This window comes from Artibeus jamaicensis, unplaced genomic scaffold (assembly GCF_021234435.1).
Source record: "Artibeus jamaicensis isolate MK-2021 breed Jamaican fruit bat unplaced genomic scaffold, CSHL_Jam_final scaffold_833, whole genome shotgun sequence".
Lineage (NCBI taxonomy): Eukaryota > Metazoa > Chordata > Mammalia > Chiroptera > Phyllostomidae > Artibeus > Artibeus jamaicensis.
In genome coordinates, this window is record NW_026522056.1 from 5,436,242 (window position 1) to 5,460,286 (window position 24,045).

The 24,045-nt window shown below is 46.8% G+C and overlaps 1 protein-coding gene across 4 annotated transcripts; it reads left to right on the forward strand.

The window, feature by feature from the left end:
• The first annotated feature begins 1,688 nt into the window (after positions 1 to 1,688).
• Positions 1,689 to 23,781, forward strand: PLAT (plasminogen activator, tissue type). 4 transcript variants are annotated; one of them, XM_037142490.2, is made up of 15 exons: positions 1,689 to 1,856; positions 12,444 to 12,539; positions 13,468 to 13,510; positions 14,842 to 14,895; positions 15,199 to 15,336; positions 15,702 to 15,812; positions 16,164 to 16,338; positions 16,928 to 17,019; positions 18,191 to 18,365; positions 18,888 to 18,973; positions 19,791 to 19,986; positions 20,093 to 20,229; positions 20,404 to 20,544; positions 21,433 to 21,599; positions 22,876 to 23,781. In XM_037142490.2, exons 2-15 carry the CDS (start codon positions 12,465 to 12,467, stop codon positions 23,032 to 23,034), a joined length of 1,749 nt encoding a protein of 582 aa, XP_036998385.2. In that variant the 5' UTR covers positions 1,689 to 1,856; positions 12,444 to 12,464; the 3' UTR covers positions 23,035 to 23,781. The 4 variants fall into 4 exon arrangements, with proteins under 4 accessions (XP_036998385.2, XP_036998388.2, XP_036998387.2 ...); XM_037142491.2 differs by lacking the exon at positions 1,689 to 1,856 and adding an exon at positions 6,156 to 6,175; XM_037142492.2 differs by lacking the exon at positions 14,842 to 14,895 and having other exon boundaries at positions 1,692 to 1,856.
• Positions 23,782 to 24,045: the final 264 nt, after the last annotated feature.

Consider the following 24,045-nt stretch of genomic DNA (forward strand, 5'->3'; position numbering starts at 1 on the left):
ATTGAGATCTAAGGGAATGAGTTGCTGAAGGTGGAATGGTAGGCAACCAAGCAAGTAGGGAGGGGGAAGGATTCTCCTCACCCCTCCCCTTAATCATGTCTGTTTCTGCCTCCCCTCCTCGCCGCCCCCCCCCCCCGCACCTCCCTATACCCCGCTAACCCCCCTACCGCCACCAGGCTTTAGAGCCAATACCCAGACTGCACTCTCTGTGTGATCTGAGGATTTAAATGTGACCATTCAGGAGCAAATCATCCTCTCTGGGAGTTCAAGTTAAAATCTCATTACCACCACCCCTTCACTCCTGCTGAACCAAAATGCCAGAAAAATTCCCTGCCCTTCTTCGTGGCAGACCACATCACAGGAAAATAGACCTGTTTCTGTGAGACAGGGCCACCCTCTGCTGTGCTTTATCTGATGTCTTATCTCCAATGCTCTGTAGCTAACTGGTCCTTTATTCCCTTTTTCCTAACAACGGCCATTGGCAGAATTACATCTTCGGAAAAATATGGAAAAACAGTTTGACTTTGGCTACAGCTGCCTTATGTTCCAACCTCAAAATCAGCTCTTGCTCTTTAACAAACACAAGCATATTTAGGATCAGAATATATGAAATCCAACCTCCCTAGATCGGTGGGTCATCCCAGTTTCCTCTGCCATCCACCTGTGCCTCCTCCTGACATTCTTTCTCTTCTCTCTCACTTTCAAAATGCCTGGTCTCACCTAGACGTCAACCAATAGTAACACATGCCACTTGGTGAGCCCTGCGATGAGCCAGGGATCTTACCCACATTCTTTCCAATTTGCACGTATCTTGCAGATTCGTAGGTTCACCGTAACTGAAAAACTTGACTGAGGTCACCTCCCTCCTTCCTGGTAGTGGTGATTCAAGCCTAAACCTTTCCCCTACGTGGTGCTGTTTTCATCAGTCATCTGTAAGGTGTTAACAAGTCAAACAGGTTGTCTATTTCCAGGAGCATTTACACGTAAGAGCAAACTCTAGCACACTGAAAAGCTCCCATTGATTTAAGGGAGGGATGGTAGTGACAGAATTTCAAGCTCAGCTGGCTCACTCCCTTTATTCCACAGTGCCACTCAGGGAGTGCTGGAGCTGAACAGACTGCAGTGAGCCCTGGTTCACTTCACAGAGAGGTGAAAGGATTTGCTCCGTGATCAGAGCTGGGGAGTGGCAGGGGGCTTGCCCGATGAAGCGGATTCCTGGCGGGGGGTACTTTCCACTGCAGGTGCACATGTGAGCCCGCCTGGCCCTGAATGCCCCACCCTTCCCCCAAATGCTTCAGCCCTGGCATTTTCTCCGCCTGGAGGGCAGCTGGTCCATCTGTCCAGTCCTTCCAGTCTGTGTCCAGAGGGACAGAGTTACTGCTGGAGATTCCAGAAGAACCCCTCTGTCTCCTCTGTGTGTTTGTTTAGGATTGTAAAGACCTCTTTTCCTGGTAGAGGCTTACAGCCATCTGATCCTGAGGGTCACTTGTACATCACCGAGATTAGGATTCTAAAGACTGATGACTCTGAATGTCCCGAATTCTTGTGATTCGATGACATCAGGACTGGGAATAATCAGGATGGCCCAAAGCCAAGATGGACTGTGCAGCTTCCATAGTGAACTTCCTCCCCCTCTTTATAAAAACAGGCCCGCCCCGGGTTGGCTCCCTCAGAGCTCCGTCCACTGGGCATCCTTTTGCTGCAGAGAAACCCGCCCACTTGGGGCCAACGACCCCACCCCCTGCTTTGAAATATAAAGGAGGCCGGAGCTCTGCAGAGAGATTGGCGCTGAAGTCCAGCAGGAGCTGAGCTGACGGGAAATCCTCTCCAGGAGGGAAGGAAGGCGAGGAGTGGCGGTAGGTTGAATTCTGTACCTCTCCGTCCAGCCGGCTACGCTTCTCTGTCTTAAAGGTCTTTTCGGCTAGTAAAGGAATGGCTAAATGAGGGACAGACTTTGTACTCCCGGCAGAAAGAGGATTAGCTAGAGTCACACCCAGAGGGAGAGTTCTTTTTGAATCTGCATTTAATTAAAAGAGGCTGCAGTGTTTTGGACGGGCAAGTTGGGCAGGGGAAGAAAGAGAAGAGAGGCGTTACTTCTTGGATAAGAAATCTCTGCGTGCAGAGTAGAGGGGAAAGTGAAAAAATTATACAGAAATGCTCTGAATAGACAATATGAACACTTCATGACTAATGGGCAAGAAATGTAAAATCAGCTGCCAGGAGGACACTTGTGGGGGGGGGGATAGTGTCTGAGTAGGTGGCCTTCCTCAGTGAGCCCACGGAGAAACTGAGGCTGGGGATGGGGTGGGGTTTGGGGAGAGAGTCAATTATTTCCAGAGCATGATTAGGGAGGAAGCGCTGGGGAAGAGAAGGAGGGGACTTTCAGAGAAAAACCTCTGAAAAACCTCCTTCCTCCCACCATCTCCACTTTGTCTTCTGGCTTTTTGCCCAGTGTGCAAATGTGAGGTCCTCTTTAAGGAGTTTTCAATTACAGAGAAAAAAATAACATCAATGTCTTTTATTCCTAAAGCACTCTGCAGGAAGCATATTGAGTCCCTCTAGATTTTTACTATTAATTATTATCTTTATTTTCTTAAGCTCACAGGGAGGGAGGGAGGGGTGGAAGAAAATGTGCTGAGCTCCCAGGTAACTAGTGACAATCTCAAGTGCAATAAAGTCTGGTAAGGATGATTTATTTGGTGACCAAGTTAGAATAACAACGGTGATCTCCTACAGCTGCTTGATGACAGAAAAAAATTACATGTGTGTGTACATTTGCAATCCCATGAAGAAATTCTACAAATACAGCTGTTAAGTGGAGTTCCCTCGAGAGGACTTCCTAGCCGTTTTTGCCTGTAAGCAGGAAGACTGATGCTGGGATCTGGACACTGACTTGTCCAGAATCAGTACATGGCGATCAGGGTGAGCTGCTGGATGCGAGCTTCCTGTTAGAGCAGGGTCAGACTCCGGGCACCAGCAGGGATGCAGTGAATACTGAAATAGAAAGATCTCCATCCTGTCCATCAATTTCTTCTACCTAAAATGTTCTGAGACACCAGCCTCAAATCTCTAGAACTTGTCGAGGGTAAATGATAGCTACCCTCTGTCCAAATGCCTCCATCTCTGTCCGGACTCTCTAAGGTCATTTCGTTGATTCTGTAAAGCCTTGTATCAGGTTCTCCCAGAGTCTTCTAGTCTCAGTTGCTTCATCACAGGCTGGGACAGTTCGTGCAGCCAGGGAGTAGCTGAAGAACAGCAATGCTGCTGTTACTCGTTCGTGCTCATTGAGGCAGACCTCTAGGACATTTGTTTCCTCGGGGCCTGACACCCCAGTGAGCAGAGCTGACGTTCAATGCATTTCAAACTGAACAGTGGTTGTAACAGTGGTTGGTGGCAGCTCTGCCACCAATGGCAGCTTTGGTGATGTGACTTGAAGTGACCAAAGCTCTGAGGCTTTTTGTAAATGAGTGGTAGGAGCCACAAAAAAATTGAAGGAACTTAACTGTCCAGGTGAGGCCTGTTACTAATCTGCAGCAGGAGTTTTTCTGGTCATGGAATTTTAGAGCAATTTGAGGGGCCCTTTGGCTGGGAACATCATTTGGAAGGAGCAGTGCTAGCTCCAGAACTTCCAAAACTTCAGGGTGTGTGCAGACTATTTTCAGCCAGATGACTGCAGTGGCAATGATGGTGGACTTAGCTCCAGTCAGAATTCTAAATCCATATACTGCTCTGAGATATCAAGTATGTGGTTGCAAGGAAAAATTTCGGTATTGAGTTAAAATGTTTCACTTGATTATTTGGCATCATGCATCTGCAATCTCAGAATAAAATTTCTATTTTCTGTGATTTTCAGCTCTGTCTGATAAGATGGCTAGTATGAACAATGAGTGAGCAAAGAATACTCTGTTTATTACTTCTTTGGACCATATGCTTTGCATGAAGAAAAATTCCATTTATAGATTCAGGTTATAAGTCTCAGCCTAGTCAGCCAGCTCATGAAACCATGTTAAATCAAATCAGAGTAAAAAACAAAAAAAGTGAGGATGAATCAGACTCAGAGAAAGTTAGAGCTTGAAAGAATCTTAGAGCTCACCCACCCTGGTCCACCCCCGAGTCCCACCACATGGTCTTCTGACTGTGGCTTGATCCTCTACTTACATACAAGAACAGCGTATTTCCTTAGTGATATTTTATACATTTTATGTTCTACTCTCCTGCCTGAGAAATAGACTTCTGTAGGAGAGGGTAGCAAAACAGATAAACTTCTTGATCAACTGAAAATTAAGACCTATGGTAGAAGACAAAATGAACCAGGTGCTGGGCACACAGATGGCATTTCATAAATATTTTTTGAAGGGATAACTCAGGCAAGTTCCGGTACTGATCATTATTCCCCAGGAAATGCCAACCAGCGGTCCTTCCTATAGAACGAATACAATCAGTTCTCCTAGCAGCTGACTAGCACCACCCATGCAATGGCCTTGATCCAGAAAGTAACTCTTAGCTAACGGGCCCTGCTGAGGTGCACAGGATGGCTGTGTGATGCTGTTGACCTATACATAGGTGGCTCAGAGAGGTCTTTTTGGGATTGCTCAAGGTCAGGTTGAACCCAGATACTGGGAGACCTTTGCATTAAGAGCCTTTTCTGTTTATTATATAAATAGAAAAGTCACAAATATTCTTTCAGCTTATGACTAGGCATTAGGGAATACAAATTAAGCTTTTTCCCCAAAAGCCCCAACATCCTTAGATCTCTTGGGCCTTCCAAACCACCCTTCTTCCTAGGGACACCCTGGAAGGGAGGCCCAGGGTTGTGTGAATTATACTCCTTTGCCCAAAGAAAGGTGTTTTTACTGAAGAGTAAGGGGCTCTGGGTGCTATTACCCTGGGCCCCAAGCTGTGGACCCATCTTGGGGATATGCTCTGTCAGGGACCCCTTATGCTATGCCTGGCTCACTCCTATTTCTGTTCAATAAACAGCTTGTATAGCATTCCTTTCAGAAAACCTACCTTGACCAGCCCTGCCCTCTGCCTCAACAAAAGTGAGATAGATCCCCCTCCTCCACATTCCAATAGGATCTCTTCTTCATTCCCACCTTGTAGCCTCGCCTGCTCTGCATATCACAACACTGACCTCAGTCTACTATGATTGCCTAGTTACTTGTCCGTCTCTTTCTAAACAATGAGTTTTTGAGGACAGTGCATGTGTGTCTTTATATCACAAAGCTGTGCCTCGTGCTTGGCTGGTGCTCAATCAATATTTGATGGTGAATACAAAGAGTGAGTAAGTCATCACCTATGAATTCAAAAAAGGAGGAAATTAGACTCAGTTTGGTCAAGGTGGATGAGATAGGGACCTGACAGACATTGTGGGAGGATGGCCCCCAAAATGTTTGCAAGCCCCTTTGTTAGAGATCTTTGCCTGTCAGCAGGGTTCCTTGAAGGTACTGGACAGGGTGCTGGTTCGGGAAGCTAACCAGTAACCTACTGTGAATAATCCAAAAGAGAAAAGCCTACCAGTCAACTTCTTGCTGGCTGTTCACATTCTGTCACGTTCACAAGAAAAGAGAAACTTGTTTTATTTTGCCTCCTGGTAGCAAGAGCCAGTGTCTGCTACCTGGGCTACAGAGAGAAAGCAAAGGCTTTTTTGTATAGTTTTGTTTTTCTGGGAAGCTCTGGTTTCCTTATTTTCGTCACATATTGTCTCTGGTTGTCAGACACCCGTGTGTTCTGTATCAGATGGGTCTTATCAGTAGTGTGAGCCCAGTGTCGCAGCTGTCTTAGCCACGGATTCTGGCTTGTCTTGAGTCCCTGGCAGCCCAGACAAGTGTGGTGTAAATAGGCCTGGGAAAGACAAATAAAAACATAGATTAAAGACAGGATAAAAGACTCCACCCTGTATTCAGGAAATAACAGCTCCTACTAATTCTGATACAGATCACAGAGATGAAAGGCATGAGCCTCTCAATTGTGAAGAATCTGGTTACCGATTCTGGTTACCGATTCTGGTTACAGATGTCCAGATGATCTAGGGAAAGGTATTAGGTATTAGCCCTTGAACACCATGAGGACTCCATCGAGCTTGGTGCCCCTTCTGCCTTGGCAGCTTCTCATTTCTGTTCCCAGGGGAAGCTATAAACTGTGGTGCTCCCATTTCTGAAGGATGCCCGTGAAAGTAAGTATAGTTAACCCTACTGTGCACCAGCCATTGAGTAGGGGCTTTGCCTGCTTCTTGTCTATTGCTGTAACAGCTCAGCAAGGTGGAAATGAGCAGCCCTTTAGAAAAACCAGGCAGCCACAGCCTCCAAGTGGTTAGCAGAGTGTGAAGCGAAGACTCCAGAGGCTGCGCTTCTCACATTGGGACATGCTGCTCCTCTCAAATATCAACTCTGACCACACTGAAAACATTACAGTCCAGCGTCAGGACACAATAAGGAGTGGTGGAAAAGGTGTCAGGTTTTGGATATTAGAACCGGGTATCCAGTATGGTATTTGAGTCTCGATGCCACCTCTAACAAGGTGGGTCACTTTAGGGCCAAGTCCCGCCTACTGTTGAACTTCAATTCTCTCCTCCATAGAAACAAGACAATATGGCCTTAAATGATTCAGTGGATGTAAAAGGGGTTTGTAAAATCTTTGTGTCGCCAGCAGTATTTACTCAAAGATGTGATGAGTGAGTAGCATGAATTCACTCATTTCTCAAAAATATACTCTAATGTTACTTTCATGCGAGTCCAGTAAAATGCTGACAAATTTCTGTGATGATGCAGTGAAAAAGCTTCTCATCATTTTGCTTGATTCAGTGTGTTGAAATGTGGAGGTTACCTGAAGAATGATGAGATTATTTGTATTTAATTACCATGCAGTGATGTTTGCTGTAGGACCTGCAAGGAACCAGCAGGACTCCCCTCCTTGCTGAACAAGAAGCTTTTTCAGATTAACATTAGATTGGAGAGTTTATTTAGATGCCGACTTTGGGGTTAACATTTTATTGCACTAACTTTTTGAGTTACCTTTTGCCAGCTAAATCTTTTTTCTTTACAAGAACCTAAGTTTATTAGAAAAGAGTTTCTTTTTCGTTTTACCTGTGAAGAGGCAGAATGGACTTCTGTTTTCCTAGACCCACAGACAATACACCCTTGGTTCCCCCAGATAACTAGGATAACCTGGCAGAGGAAGGAATGTTAACGAGGTGACAATGCTCAGTGCCCAGTACAGATTTTTCTGAGTGGCCGGGTAAGTGTCATCTAATCTAGACACAGGTCACATGTCTGTATTTTGAAAATGGTTTAGAGGGAATTCTGCCCTGAGTGATGGCGTGGAGATGGGCAGGGAGCAGGAGGGGATTCTGTTCTACTCACCTCATTGGAATTGACCAAAATGAACTAATAAACAGACTCTTCCTCCTCTGTCCCCTAGTTATAAAGAGTTCTGTTCAAGAAGAGGGAAAATAAGCTTCAGCACATAGAAAATTACCTGTTTCCAAGGTTAAGAAATGCTTATATGATGGCCATTTTTGAAATTGACTTTTATTCTGAGATCATGGCTCTATAAAAAGCAGGGTCTGTGTAAATGGGGCCGGAGCTACCAGGCCAGTGGTCCCCGTCCCAGCCTCTGACTCTGGTTCAGACAAAAGTGAGCTTTGGTGCAAGCTCACTGCCTTCTCGGAGGCCTGGATCCTCCCGTTGCACCTTGTCTCTTGTCCTGACGCTAGAGGCATGCCTTTGCTGTTGCGAGGAGGTCTGAGCATTTCTTTTCTAATTTGTTGGCATCCATTCTGGGCCATGGTGGTTGGAGGGTGGAGGGAGGCTGCTGTTGGTTTTAAAGGAATGAATCATTTTAGGGTATTTGGTAGTCTTACAGACTGACCTTCTCCTACTCAGATTTCCAGAGAGAAACACAATAATAACCCAAGAATCTCCTTCGCCAAAGATTCAGTTTGCAAACCTTGCACACGGTGTTACATTTGATCATAGTATCAATTTACTTTTGTTCTTCCCTTGCAATTTCCCTCCTCTACCTTGCCCACGTGTCTGCCTCTTTCTTAAAGGCAAAAATAGAAACTAAAATCCTCCAGTTCTATAACATCTGGGGCAATTGCATTGTTTTTTTTACCTAGAATCATATTACTTGACTGATTGAGTGACTGCATTTGTACAGTTCCGTTATTGCAAATCACCTCATAGCAGGTGGCTGAGAATTTAAGTAAAAGTACTTATACCCATTTGTAAATGTTTTACAGTGTACACAGCCATGAGTACACTCATTATATCATTTCTCCTCACAGCGGAAACCGCAGAATGTTAGCCCTGGAGGAAAACCTGGGAGTCCTGCTCACGTGGTTTTGCATCCCTGGGAATAGATTTTTATGTGTCAAAATACAGGTGCTTTGGAAGGGCATTGTGTTAACTTTTATTCGGTTCCTTTAACCTTATGGGAAGGGCTGTATCAGTTCCTTTTCTGAGAGCAGATTTCTCTGGGAGCAAACGGAGAAGGTAGGAGGACAACGAAGGGAAAAGGTGAAGCAAAGGGAATGTAAGGGACTGAGGACAAGTGCTGCCCCCCAGCTCCTTCTTCTAGCTGCCCCGCTTCCACCTCAGTGACTTCATCCAGCCTGCCAATCAGCGTGCCCCCATTGTTACCCCTGCAGGAGTGAACACTAGTTTCTGTTTGGCGTGATCATTGTTTTCTCAGCCAGAATGGCACATATCCTGGGCTTGAGGACAGTAACCCCCTTGTTACCAGACCACTGTCCCCATTGTTCCCTAGAGCAGTTACCATTCACACTTGTTTAGAGGAACCAAGAGAACAGAGTCTCTCAGTTGCTGCAGTCAGCAGGACCCAACAAGGCTTCCAGGCAGGAAGGTCAGAGATGCTGTGGAGGCAGATGAAGTGAGTTTGCTGGGTGGAGCCGTGCAGGCTGTGGCCTGTGCAAGGGTGCCTGCCCTTGCATCCTTGGAATCCAGGCCTCACTTAATTTGCCAAGTCATGTGCCCTATTTTTTCTAATTTGCATGGAGTTTTTGCCAACTTGCCAGGCCCTGTGTCTGCTGAACTCCATCCACCAGAGAGGGTGCCTCTTGTAGATCTGCAAAAATCAACTTTGTGTGCTAGGATGGGGCTGCCGGGGCCGGAACCTCGGGACCCTGAGGGTGGCAGCCTTGGGGGTGGCCTGCTTTATGGCCATCCCGCAGCTCGCGTCACACAGCGATTCTTCTCGTGATTCCGAGTCCAGTCTAACAAGAGTGAGACTCCTCAAGGGTTTTCTTTTCTTTTTTCTCTTCTCTTCCCTTTCTTTCTTTCTTTCTTTCTTTCTTTCTTTCTTTCTTTCTTTCTTTCTTTCTTTCTTTCTTTCTTTCTTTCTCTCTCTCTCTCTCTCTCTCTCTCTCTCTCTTTCTTTCTTTCCTTCCCTCCCTCCCTCCCTCCCTCCCTCCCTCCTTCCCTCCCTCCCTCCCTTCCTTCCCCCTGCTTCCTTCCCCTGCTTCCTTACTTTTTTAGTTCTTTGTGTCTGGGAAACCATCAAACATAGCAAAAGGAAGAGAACTCGTATTTTTTAAAATTGTAAGTCTTTTTATTTATAAAGTGAGCCTCAGAAGGACTTCTTACACTCCTTCCTCAAATCTCGCCTCCCACCCTGGCCTCACCGCCAGCTCCTGGCCTTCTTCCTTTCGTGGGAACCTGTGTCCTCTGCGTGGAAGTCTGCCCTGAGTCTGAGTCCACATTTCTGGTATTTACTTTCTTCATCCCCGCACTGCCCACATCTCTACACCCACCTCTGTAACAAAGGCAAAACGGGGACACATCCTCCCTTTTCTCTTTTCCCCTGTCTTCCCACTGCGCTGCTTGTCTGCTGGCGGAGTGACTAATTCCTTTGTCATCCTCTTACCCCTTCAGCCTGTCCAGCTGCTCGTATTGCCTCTGTGCAGTGAGGATGGAGATACCACATTGTTTTTCTGTGCGTGACACATTTGTGCTGGATCAGCTCAAAACCCAGCAAGGCCAGAGATACAGACAAAGAAAAGGACCAGTGGGGGAGAGACAGTCTCCAACTCTCCCAGGAGCAGAAGACAAAAATGTACTCTCTTCCCCGTTGTGCAGAGTCGTTAGCTGCAAACGGTTTAACATGACGCAGTGGTTGGAGTCTGTGCATGCAGCCCAAAGTCAGGCCCCTGCTTCCTATTCGGTCCCCCTCCCTCTGTGTGTCCAGGGAATGCAAAAATGTAATACTTCACTTTGCAATTTCCAGCATCTAGAACTGTGTTCCACTTAAGAGGACCGTGAGTTCTTAAAACAGAACAGTAACTTGGCAGGCATCCAGAGAAAAGATTATACCAATCCCCTGGACTTGGGTGAATGAGAATATTAAAGAGACAGGTTACTTTGGCAAGCAGGTTAACTTCCTTGTTCGATTGGTGGTTCATTTACTCATTCATTCATTCATTTCTTCATTTGGGATTTTTTCATAAAGTACTGGAATTCAGGGCTCTCCCTCTCCTCCAGGCTTCACATCTATAAATATGTGAAAATGATTAAAATCGGGAAGAAATGGGGGAATGCATTTAGGAAGATCTGTTTTTAAAAGTTGTAAGTAATGAGATAAAATTAAGAAAGGGAATTTAAGAGGAATTTTGGGAAATTCTGAGAAAGGGGAAGTTTAAGGACAGCTTTGTCCCGGGTGCCTATTTCAGATGGTCTGCTTTCTTCTGAAACTGGCTGAAACCAGTCAATAGTAGCTAGTTTCCTGCTCTAAGCAAAGGGTCCCCTAAGAGCACACCCCACCCCGCCTGGGGAAGGGGGCCTTGGGCACGCCAAATCTGAGCAGAGGCCCAGACCCCAAGCTTCTTTCTGTGTCCTTCACAATGGGCAGGGGGAGGTGCGGGGGAAGGGTGAGCTGGTTGGCCAGACTCCCTCTGAGCCTGCAGCCTTGGCTTCCTTGAGTTGGATTTATCATTGACCAGGCCCTGCTGTGCTCTCCCTGTTTCCCCCAGCTCTGGTTTCCTTCATCCGCCTGTCACCCACACCCCAGAAGGAATCACTGGAGCTTAAACAGTCTCCCATCACCCCTCCCACCCTTTATTTTTTATCTCTGTTCTCAAGGGAGCCTGGGGCCATGTGAGGGAGGGGAATGGTGCAGGCAGTTCTTTGCAAGTAAAGAAGAAACCAGGAGCCAGACCTGGGCCACAATGAAAGTCCTAGAAGCCTCTAAAGGGACTGGATGCTTTGGATCCTTGGGATAAGGGGGAGGGATGGGACCAAAAGTTGTTGTTGTGACTGCAGGGAAATGAGTCAAGGGAAGAAATGCCCTGATTTAATTCTTATGGACGAAGGAATGGGGGTGCTGCCAGACCACAGAATAACAAACACCCGACCAACTAACCTACTTTAAGCTGCTGAGAGCAAGAACGCTGGGGAAAGGCACAGGAAAGCCGGGAATTTGGGGTCCAGGAGGATCTGAGTTGAATGACTGGTAGTACCAGACACCTCTGCTTCTTTCTGCACATCTGCACTTTATCAGGTCTGTTTAGACAGAGACAGACGTGCCGAGGGAGCCGTGGGGGAGGGGAGGGCGGCCTGCAGGAGCTTTCTTGTTGCTGTTGGACAGCGAGGCATGGAGGTCGTGAGGCAGTCTGGGGTGGGCTGGCTCTGTGATGTGCCAGCAATAAAATCCCTCTGGTTTCCTCTAAAAAGTCAGTGAGGGGACATTTCTGTGGCTCTGTCTAGTCAACCCCGAGAATTCCCTTCAAAGGAAACCAAGCCAGCTCACCACGGTCCCCGGGCTGCCAAGAAGTGCCAGAGATGGCCTCACCCTTCAGCCCATAGGAATCTCTGGACAAAATCACCTTCCAGCAGCCTGTAGCTTCCCGTGGGTGAATGGACACACAGAGTGTGCTCTATCCAGACAAATATGATTCAGCGTAAAAATGAAGGCTTGGCCAACATGCTGCCACATGGATGAACCTTGAGAAGGTCATGCTAAGTGAAATAAGCCAGACACGAGAGGATAAATATTGTATGATTCCAGTTATGTAAGATGTCCGGAGTCATCAAAGTTGTAGAAACAGAAAGTGGAATGCTGGCTGCCAGGAAAGCAGGCGTTATTGTTTATTGGGCTGGAGTTTCAGTGTGGGAAGGTGACAGTTTGGAAGCAGCAGTGATGGCTGCACAACAGACTGAACTGTTCAGTTTGTGTGACGCTACTGAACTGTTCACTTAAAAATGGTTAAAGTGCTAAATTTTATGTTATGTGTGTTTTAGCACAGTAAAAAAATACATGTACTATTATTTACACACACACACATACACACCGTCTCCCAGACGCTTGCTGTTGCATTTCCTGCTGCGGGAACTGATCCTGCAGGGCCCGGCCACCGTAACAGTGCAGGTTCTTGAACTTTGTTGTGCCTTTCCTATCACACAATTAAGCTTCTTCCCCTATTTTTCCAGAATTGAAGGGACACTGTGGAAATGATGAACACAATGAAGACAAAGCTGTTGGGTGTACTGCTGCTTTGTGGAGCAGTCTTCACGTTGCCCAGGCAGGTGGGTGTGCAGCTCACGTCTGTGTGCCTTGCCCCTCCAGGCTGTGGTCCTTTCAGGTGCTCGTCAGTGTACCCAGGAGCCCTAAGGCAGCGATGGTGTCACAGTGGAGAGACAAAGGGACAGAGCGTCAGCAGAGCTGCCAAACACACGTCCACAATCCCCTCTGTGTGGAATGCTTGGGATTCAGGCTTCTGGGAGCAGACCTAGGCCCATGTTGTGACTTGAAGGAATAGTCCTAATTCCACACTGCTACCCCTGAACACCTTCTTTGAAGCTATTTTTTAAAGAACACATTAGAATTAATCCATAAAGCAGTTATAAAAGACTGCAAGCACTGACAGCCATCAAAGCAGGCAGGCTATCCTCGTGCTGCTTACTATCTAGTTAGGACAGAAGCTATACAGTATACATGCTCTCTGAAAATGCCCAGCAGCGGAGGGCATTGTGGGAGGCCAAATGAGCAATACCTGAGCAGCAGGACTGTAGAGGGGAGGTGGGGATGGCTACATGGAGGAGATGGGGACCACAGTGCCACTGCTCAATATAGGAGCCACCAACCACTTATGGCTATGTAAATTTAAAATTAATTAAAATCAAATAAAACATAACATTCAGTTCACTTGCACGAGCCATATTTTAAGCGCTCAGGTGCCACGTGGAACTAGTAGCTACGTATTGGACAGCACAGCTATTAAATGTGTCCATCATTCACAAAGATCTTTTAGACAGCACCCGTCTGAAAGTGGAGGAAGAATTAGGCAAGAGGGCAGGAAATGCACATTCCTCATGGGGCCAGTTAACATGAGGGGACTCTCTGGGCAGGTGGCATCTGATTGGCAGTTTGATAGGTGGTCTTCTGGATTGGCTACCTTTCTTCTTAAGATGCCCAGCATGTGCTCATCCTTTCTCCACCCCCATTTCTTTGCAGGAAACTTACAGGCGATTCACAAGGGGAGCCAGACCATACAGAGGTAAGATGAAGCTGAGGTGGAGAAGGGTTGATGGAGGGTAGGAGGCAGGTTAGGGCTCAGGGACTCAGGATGCTTTAGGCCCTGTCAGGGGATTTATCTTCTGCCCACCACCTAAAAACTTAAGCTATGTGAAAGTGAAATTGTACAGGGCAATTCTGCAAAGATGCCTGTGTCCCACAGTCACTCACTCACCATGCACCCAGGCAGCCGAAGTGAGTGAGCCAGGATCCGAGAAGACAGGGACAGGTGTGCCCTCAAGGACTCAGGCTGTTAGGGAGTCACAAAGCTGGTGGGAACCTGCAAGTTCAGTGGCCCTAAGTCCTGTTATACAGATGAGAAAATGCCCTGGAGATTCAGTGACTGGCCCGAGCCCATGCTGCTGCCAGGAGGTGCTGTCCTGGTCCTCCAGGCTCTTATCAGGGCCGAGATCCCCATCCCGCCAGAGCCCCCTCAGCAGCCTTGTTAACTAACATCTCTGTGCCTTCGGTTCTTTCAGTAGTAAAATGGGGATAACTAGCCTGGGTCACCTCACAGAAGTGGTACAGAAAGACTCCTGTGCTTAAGACCAAGTCTAGATCCAATTCTAGAAACCTGAGGAACATTTCCATTAGGAGTCTAAGCATAAAAAATGCTAACAGCCAGACTGATTGTCTTGACTCTGATTTTGAAGAACTCTAGGCCCAGGTTCAAGTCCAAAACTGCCAATCTGGGGTCCTCATCTCTTCTCCTTCACGAGCTAGCTCCTTTGACTCTGGAAGACTTTGCAATGCCCCCTATAAAGTGGAAGTTTCCCCAGAATGAGTCACACCATAACTCCCATTGCCATTGCTGTTGCAGAGCACAGCATTTCTGACAAGGGTATCCTGGCCCTGATGTACCCTCAGAAAGACCCAACAGCATAGCACTATTGACCATGAGCATATGTTACTTTCTAATTAATTAAAAGTTAAAGATTTTTTTAAGTTGGCATTCTGGTTTGCACACAGAAAGAGGGAAAGAATATTAGTGGGAATACTCCAACTATTTCATTACACTTTCATTATATTTTCAAAAATATTAATGGAGCCCTGGCTGGCATAGCTCAGTGGCTTGAGCGCAGGCCTGTGAACCAGAGTATCGCGGTTCGATTCCCAGTCAGGGCACATGCCTGGGTTGCAGGCCAGTTCCCGGCAGGGGATGCATGAGAGGCAACCACACATTGATGTGTCTCTCCCACTCTTTCTCCTTTCCTTCCCCTCTCTCGAAAAATAAAGAAAGAAAATATTTTAAAAAATACTAATGGAAACAGCACATTTTCTGCACAAACCAAAATGCCAGTTTTCTTTATTTAGGGCCAGAAATGCATCATGGCAGTGTGGTATTACACATGTGGCTCAAAAACTCTGGTAGGTAATCACATCTGTGTGTATGGTTTTGATGAATTAAAATGAAGAAATGGAGTACTACTTAATGAATGTACTTGGATAGATAAATTCTTTTGAAATGAGGGCCTATCACAGAGAAAACAACAAAAGGGGTCTTTAGAGGCAAAATATTAGGTATTTTGTCATCTTCCAGTAGACAGCAAGAAAGGAATAAAGGAGGGAATACATAGAAAGTGAGATAGGCATTTTCTCAGCAAGACCGGAGGTGGGGCATCCGTTTTTGGTGAGTTGTGCCCTAAGAGACCAGCCTGTCTTTCGCTATAGTGATCTGCAGAGATGAGAAAACCCAGATGATATACCGGCAACACGAGTCGTGGCTGCGCCCCATGCTCAGGAGCAACCGGGTAGAGCACTGCTGGTGTGATAGTGGCCGGGCCCAGTGCCACTCCGTGCCCATCAGAAGTACGTATGGACTTCAGACCGAGGTTGCAAGCTTCAGGGTCTCTTGGTCCCCATCAGATCTTCAAACAGAGATTCCAGGCATGACCTGCCTTAGATAGATGTGAAGGTGCTGAGCAAAAAAAAGGAGCAAAGTTGTGTGGCCTTTGGCAAATGCCTTCACTCAGCGAGCCTCAATTTCCTTTTCTGTAAAATGGGGAGAACAATAGTGCATACTTCATGGTTTGCTGTGAGAATTAAATGAATTAATCTTGTAAACAGCTTAGAATAGTGCCTGACATGTAGAGAGCACTGTTAATATTTTAACTCATATTATTCTTGGAGCCACTTTGAAAGTAATGAGGGGTTTCCTTATTTCTATTTAACAGGTTGCAATGAACCGAGGTGCTTCAATGGGGGGACATGCTGGCAGGCTCTATATTTCTCAGATTTTGTCTGTCAGTGCCCTGAAGGATATACTGGGAAACTCTGTGAAGTAGGTGAGTGGTAGGAGGTGGTGGGTGTAAGAGAGGAACTGAAATCCCAATTGCCAAATCTACCCAGAAAAGAAATCTGCTCTGGTGACAGGGGCATGGGTGGGGGTTGGGGACAGGAAGGGTCATCCAAGGGTTGGTTAGAACACCAGAGTGCTGGGCCCAGTAGGAGTTGCTCTGCCACCAGTCAGCTGGGTGACCCTCACCACCCACTTACCTCCTGTGTACCAGTAGCTTCAGCAGCCAGCCCGCCTCACCGGTTTGGGTGATGGCAGCAGCAGATGGGAGACCCCTCTGAGAAACTAAATGGAACGGGGCATTCACATGTGAGACGTTGTGTTTCCTGCTTTCAATCAGATGCCAGTGCCACCTGCTACAAGGACCAGGGTGTCACCTACAGGGGCACGTGGAGCACAGCGGAAAGTGGGGCTGACTGTGTCAACTGGAACAGCAGCATTCTGGCCTGGAAACCCTACAATGGGCGGAGGCCAGACGCCATCCAGCTGGGCCTTGGGAATCACAATTACTGCAGGTGAGAGGGCTGCCTTCCCTACCGAGTAGTTTTTCCTCTGGTGAGAAGCTTTATGTCTATACAAAGTGATTTATTTTAAGGAATGGGCTCATGCAATTGTGGGGCTGGCAAGTCTGAAATCTGTAGGCTGGCCAGCGAGCTGAAAACTCAGACTGGAGCTGATAGTCTCCAAACAGAATTTTTCAGCTTTTGCTCTTAAGGCCTACAACTGATCGGATGAGGCCCATGCACATTATCAAAGATAATCTTTACTTAAAGTCAACTGATGGTAGGTGTTAACCACATCTACAAACTCCCTTCACAACAACACCTAAATTGGCATTTGATTAAAGAACTATGCATAATAGCCTAGCCAAGTAAACACACAAAACTAATCATCACAGTCCACCCTTTGTCAACTTGGCACACATACACATCTCCTTAAGCCACACTTAATCTCCAGTGAAGACAACATCCAAGTCAGCCTTCTACCTAACATGATACAACTGTCCTTGTGCACAGCCAAAAGCACACTAACCGTTTCCCCAGAAGCGTATGCAAAGAAGTTCCACTTTTAATGACCCCTGGCTTTCCCTGGCTGATTTTTCAGAAACCCAGATGGAGACTCGAAACCTTGGTGCTATGTCTTCAAGGCAGGGAAGTACAGCTCGGAGTTCTGTAGCACGCCTGTCTGCCCCAGGGGTGAGTGCGGCCTCCCCACCTTCCCCCTGTGGTGTCGCAGCAAGAAAAGGTAGAAGGACAAGCTGATGATCCTGCTACAACTGGGGGGACAAAGAGTGGGATGCTAGTTAATCATTTGGGTTGCAGAGGGGAGAAAGTCATGAGACTCAGTTCCCTGCACAGGCTTGGCCTCTAGCTGTTTGTTTGACCTTGAGGTGATCTCTTCACTCCTCTGACCCTCGGTTTCCTCAACTGCGGAGGGGAAGGTGGGGCTGCATTGTGGTTTCCAGCCCTTTTGAGAATGAGTGGGGCATCTCCCTTTTTTTGATTGTTGGGGCTATTTCTTTCTTTCTTTCTCTCTCTCAATTTATAATGTGAGACAATTTCTCTGATTGAAAAATACTATCTTAGGAAAGGTGCTATGAATTCAGCAGTGCTTTCACAAATAATTATGTTATTTATTATAGTAGTATGAAAAACACGCTTTAAATTCTAAATATACATATATAAAATAACACATGCATTCCGTCTATGAGTAATGCTGACATACCTGTGAATTCGAGGACTCTTTACAGTAATGCTAAAGCATCCTCCCCATCTCCCAGGATCTGATCTAAATTAGGACTCATTGGTCTACATGATCTTAAAGATCCCTTCTAATATACTGTTTATGGTACTGGTATATTTTGTCCCAAAGAGGGACAAATATGTGAACAGAGAACACTTCCTCTTCCAAGGCCAACAAGTCCTTCAGAGCAAGCAAAATCTAAGAAGGGGCTGCGCACATGTCCCTGCATTGAAGTACCGTGGTTCATTGTCCACTATAAACAAGGAAACCCATAACTACTTTTAAGGCAGCTCCAGGAGTAACCGTCACTAACTGAACATGGCAACCTTCCCTGCTGAACCTGAATATACCCTCAGAATCTCTTTCAGCACAGTAACCTAGGAAGCCATAGCCAGTTGAGGGAGCAGACATGCCCAAACAAGGCCATTTGCCATCCCTGGGTGAAAGGGCTTGAAGAAGAAGAAAAAGGGGGGATGAGATGGCGCCATACTCTTCTCACTGGGAGGCTGCCAGCCTTCAGGTCCCCAGGCCAGCAGCTCCGCTGCACGTCTTGCCGAATACTCCAGCTTGCCTGCTTTGGCATTTTATTGGTTTTGTTTCAGTGTGAGATTTCTTCTGTTCCAGAAAAAAATGAGGACTGCTACTTTGGAAAAGGGTTGACGTACCGTGGTACCCACAGCCTCACCACGTCTGGTGCCTCCTGCCTTCCGTGGAATTCCTTGGCCTTGATTGGCAAGATTTACACGGCACGGAAGACCAACGCCCAGGCACTGGGCCTGGGCAAACACAACTACTGCCGGTATGCAGGGTTCGGGGGGCTCAGGTCTGCACAAAGGGCAAGATTGGGGCGTGGGATGGGAGAAGAGTTAATGCCGATGTTATACAGAAGACCCAGAAGGTGGGAAGAAACCATGGCTATTACATGGTCCAACCTGCTCATTTGCTATAATAACACCTCTTATGAAAAGCAAAGTCCACAGTTTTCCAACCCAAATCCCAAGTCAGAGGTCCTGTCCCATAGATATTTTTCCTCATCTCTTCCGCTCTCACATGGAACTGTTATTCCAACTAATGGCGAGAGTTTCCTCACAGCACGGCTCACAGCCCCTCCCAGCCACCCTGTGAGATGAGAAGGCTACAGTGCTAACGTTAAAGCTGTTTTCCTGTGGTGGGGTCTGTGACAGAGCCAAGCCAGAACTCGGGATCCTCACTCTCAGCTCAGGATTTTTGCCATGGGTTCTCTGAGCCCCCTTCCTCTCTTCCACGACTTGAGATGTGTTTGAAAATGTGATTTAAAGCCTAAACTCTCTCTACTGTCTAGGAATCCAGATGGGGATGCCAGGCCTTGGTGCCATGTGCAGAAGAACCGCGAGTTGAAGTGGGAATACTGCGACGTTCCCCAGTGCTGTAAGGACTGGCCCTGGGCCACCTCCCTGTGCCCAGCCTCACTGCCCTGTTCCTCCTGACCGTTTCCTCTGCCATGTCATTTCCTGGGTCTTCACAGCTGTCAGGTTCTGACTGTGTAGCTGCCAGATTTTCAGGAAGGTCAGGCCTTGTTGGGGAGGCGCTTCCATGACTGAAGCAAGGGTCAGGTGGCAACACTCTTGGGCAGACATTCTCTTCCCGTGCCTGGGAAATGACCTGAGAAGAAATCATTATTACGTAGTCCCTGTGAACACACAGATTAGTCAGAACGTTCCTTAAGAAACACAGAGTCTAGCTGGGCAGGTAAGACACAAACTATCAGTTAACCCACCACCAACGTCTGTATAGTGAGCAGGTGGAAAAGAAACGGGGTAGGCATTCCCCAGGAGAAAATCGGAATGTTTCATTATTTCTTAAACCAGAAAGTAGAGGCAGAGAAAAACTAGAGGTCATGAAGTATAGCAGGAAGATGCCTAGTTTTTGATTTTGACAGATCTGGGTTCTAATGCTGATTCCATTGTGACCTTGGGCAAAAATGTCTCGGCCTCTCAGAAGTTCAGGGTTGTGAGGGTTAAAGATAGCGTATATACAGTGATTGGCCTGTACTATGTAGTCAACAAATGAAAGTTGTGTTTTTTTGGTCACTATGGAGACTGTTACACCACTCTATGCCAACCTGTAGAGAGGCAGTAAACCTGTAGACACTGGGGTTCCAAGAGAAGAAATCAACGTGGGTGCCCAAGGACTTCACCTCAAGGCCACAGATCCGAGCTCCCTTCTCTGCCCTCTCCTCACCCAGCTACCTGCGGCCTGAGACAGTACAAGCGGCCTCAGTTTCGCATTAAAGGAGGACTCTTCGCAGACATCACCTCTCATCCATGGCAGGCTGCCATCTTTGTCCAGAACAGGAGGTCGCCAGGAGAAAGGTTCTTTTGTGGGGGAATATTGATCAGTTCCTGCTGGGTCCTGTCTGCTGCCCACTGCTTCCAGGAGAGGTAAGGACTTAGAAAACCCAGTCGGTCTTCCTACTCTGTATGGCCTTGAAAGCAGGCTGGTTAGAGGACACCTCCCAGCAAAAATGTCCTGCTGTTTCTCCATTAGGTACCCTCCCCACCAGCTGAGGGTGGTTTTGGGCAGAACATACCGGCTGGAACCTGGAAAGGAAGAGCAGAAATTTGAAGTAGAAAAATACATCGTCCATAAGGAATTTGATGACGACACTTACGACAATGACATCGGTGAGATGTCCTCATTCTCCCTCTCCAGTTCAAACTCTGGCTCGCTCAACACACACCCACACGGGCACTCGCACCCCTCTTTCCAAACCCTCGCTCTCTCCTCCGTCTTCCTCCCCTAAAATGAGAAGCAGCTCTTCACACAGGGCTTTTTCTCTGTCTCGCCCTCCCTCCCAGCACTGCTGCAGCTGAAGTCGGACTCGCTGCAGTGTGCCCAAGAGAGCGACAGTGTCCGCACCGTCTGTCTCCCGGAAGCCGACCTGCAGCTGCCCGACTGGACAGAATGTGAGCTGTCTGGCTACGGCAAGCACGAGGCGGGTAAGTGGAGGGAAGTTGCGGCCCATCCTGTCTGTCTGCGGGACGGCAAGAGATGCAGTTGTTGACCAGACAGAGGAAAAGTAGCCCCGAGAGTGGTTCCAGCCCCGGGTCAGGCACTGGCGCTGTGTCTTTGTGGGCAAGTTCCCTTTTTAGTGAGAACCCATCGTCCCCTTCCCTACCTCATGGGCTCACTGTGCAGGTGCTGAAAGGTCTGAATAGCACCAGTGTTTTGACAAGTTTAAGATTTCAAGAAGGTTCTGATCAGAGTGAAGATGGTGATGAAGGGTGGGGTACTTGGGCTACAATCCTGTGGACCTGAGTTCAAATCATTTTGCTCTGCTCCTTGCTAGCAGTGTGACCTTGGCTTGGATTTTTATTTTACTGCAAGCCTCAGTTTCCCCAGTGGTGAGATGGGGACAGAACTAGCTACCTCCGTAGGTCATGAGGATTAAATGAGATATTAGGTTAAACCAGTGGTTCTCACCTGAGGGTGGTTTTGTGCCCCAGGAGACATTTGGCAAAGTCTGGTGGCATTTTTGATCGTTACAACTCAGGGTGGAAGTTTATCCTGGCACTGGGTGAGGAGAAGCCAGGGATGCTGCCTCACATCCAGCATGCACAGGGCAGCCCCTTACACAAATTATCTGGTTAAAAAAAAAAAAACTGGTCCAAAATGTCACTAATGCTGCTATGGAGAAAACCTGGTTCCGGTCTATAAAATTGTCTTTATAGGGCAAAGTAATTAAATATTGGCAATTTCACAGGATTCAATTAATATGTGTAAAAGCTTGATACTTGTTAGCTATTATTAGAAAATTTGGCCTTCTCCTTCCAAAGGGTTGACAACTTTCCCCAAAACCACAAGGCGCTTTCTCTCCTGTCTTCCAGCTTCTCCTTTCTATTCTGAGCGGCTGAAGGAAGCGCACGTCCGGCTGTACCCCTCCAGCCGCTGCGCGTCCCAGTACGTGTTCAACAAGACCGTCACCAGCAACATGCTGTGTGCCGGAGACACACGGAGCGGAGGGAACCAAGCAAACCTGCACGACGCCTGCCAGGTAAATATGGGGTCTCTCCAAGGGTAAAAGTGTCCCGTGGCCAGCAGGTTCTTAACCAAGGGGAAAACCTCTAGGCAGAATGGAGTGATTTCATCTTGATGAGGTACTGGGGTTTTACATGCAGGCCTCAGAGAGTGAAGCAACTGGAGAATGATCAAAAGTACCCAAACTTAAGAAATCTGAACTGCAGGAAATTTCCCCAGTGTCTGCACAGGAAACCCCACCTGGTACAGGATTTCCTGTAAGCCCAAGCCATTAACTGACTATTGAAGTGGTGGATATGGCAAAACAAATGAAGAAATTCTTGACTTCTGTAGGCGCTGGAGGATTGCGGTCTGCTTCGTAGCAGGGGAAAGAGGGATGGAAACTTGCTGGGAAGTAGGATAGAGGTAATTTGTGAGAAATGAGGTTTAAAAACTGTGCAGGTGCTGAAAGGTCTTAAAAACTTACACTCAGCCCTAATAACCTGGGAAAGCAAATCATCTCAGGTTCTCTGTACTAGCATCCTTCCTGGAGTTGGTATTGCACTTCTGTTTCATGATAACAGGACACTGGTCTGTGGGACACAGAACAACCACGAGGTAGGGACTGAACATGGCCAAGGATGACTTGTTGACAAGAATGTTCGTGCCTGCAGTGTGCAGACTGTTCCTTGAGGGGCTAGAGTTGGGGGTGGCACAAAAAGAAGGAGGCCAGCCAGGCTGCTGCGCTGAAGACTTTGTGGACTTTGTTCTTATAAAGTGATCATAGCAACCCCCAGCTCTTGGTTCTTTGACTGCCTGTGGTCTCTTTTTGAAGAATTTCTTCAGAAAATTCCATTGTCAATGGTCATGTAAAGGTTGCATGCAAAGTAAAACCATGATTATTTGCAAGCTTCAAGTTAAAAATAAAAATCAGTTCGATTCAGCAAGACAATAATAGCTAACAAGTACCAAGAGTTTACTAAATGTCTTGCATACATTAATCTCAGAGTTTTTTAAAGCTTTTTCCAAATTCCCATAAGAATCTCATGGAGTAGGTAATATTTCCCTTTACAGATAAGCACAATTAGCCCCAGGTCACCCAGCCTTCAATGCCTGAGCAATTACCTCATTTCTACTTTACAACATAGAGACAGCCTAAATCTCTTAGGGGATCAAGATCATTGAGATAAAATTTTCCTCTGTGAACCAAGTACTACAAACAGTACAGTAGTAACACTACAAACATTAACCCTAATTTCTACCCAGAGAGTCTGCAATTCTTACAAACAACTAACCTGTTCTCTCTTTTGCAGGGTGACTCAGGAGGCCCCTTGGTGTGTATGACGGGCAACCGCATGACTTTGGTCGGCATCATCAGTTGGGGTGTTGGCTGTGGGCAGAAAGACGTTCCAGGTGTATACACCAAGGTCACCAATTACCTACACTGGATTCAAGACAATATGCGCCCATGACCAAGAACATGCAGCTCCATGAAATCATGGCAGACCTTGCCTCCTTCCACGTCAGAAGACACACCCAGGCAGAATGCTTCCTGACACAGATTTCTCCACGAGCCTGAACACAGTACTAGTGGGGAAAGAACCGATAGGCGAGGGGAGAGGGTATATTTTCACAGGTACTTCCCACTTCGGAAGTTTTCAGGGGTTAAGGTCTGATTTAGAATGTATTTCTGTCAGACAAAAAGACAGATAGATGCCAACCCCTCCCAGAACACCACCATCCAGGGCAGACAAGAGGTTAAACAAAAGCCTGACCTAATCTGTCAACGTGAGCAGCTTTGGAAATGGGACCACAAAGATGAAAGTTTGTTTCTAGTAAAAAATAGCTAGATCCTTCAGGAAAGAAGTATTGCATTAGAAATAGAATGTCCATGTATAATCAAAAGGAAGCCCAACAGGGACGGGGGCCTCCTGACAAGGAAGGGGCTGGCTGGCCAGATCCCATTCCTCAGGCCATCCTTTAAGTTAAGTATTTGACTATTCCCTTTCTCTGGGCTATAGCTCTTGGAAGGAATTCCTTTTTTTGTACAGTGTAAATCTTTTTTTTTTCTTTATAAACTTTATAATAGAAAAATTATATCATTTTGATAACTGATAAATGAGGCTTTAGCATTTCGATCAATCCATTGTAGTGTTTACTTTGTGTTGCCACTGTTCCGTATTCTGGAAAAATAAATTCAGGTATATTTTTCACATGTTTTCTCGGAGTGGAGCAGTTGTTCCATATACAGTATCCCACAGCTGATTTGTTCGTGTTCACCTTTTAACATCATTTGCAAACTTCCTTCCAACAAACACGTGCTGCACACAAGGCAACGTGCTAGGTGCTTCGGGCAGTAAAAAGGGACCAATAAAGTATTGAGAGAAATAATGAGGTAGAACAGAGATGGACCACAAAATGGCAGAGAGAAACTTTTACTGAAATTCAGTTGCAAGAGGGATTAGGGACTCATGGAAAAAATA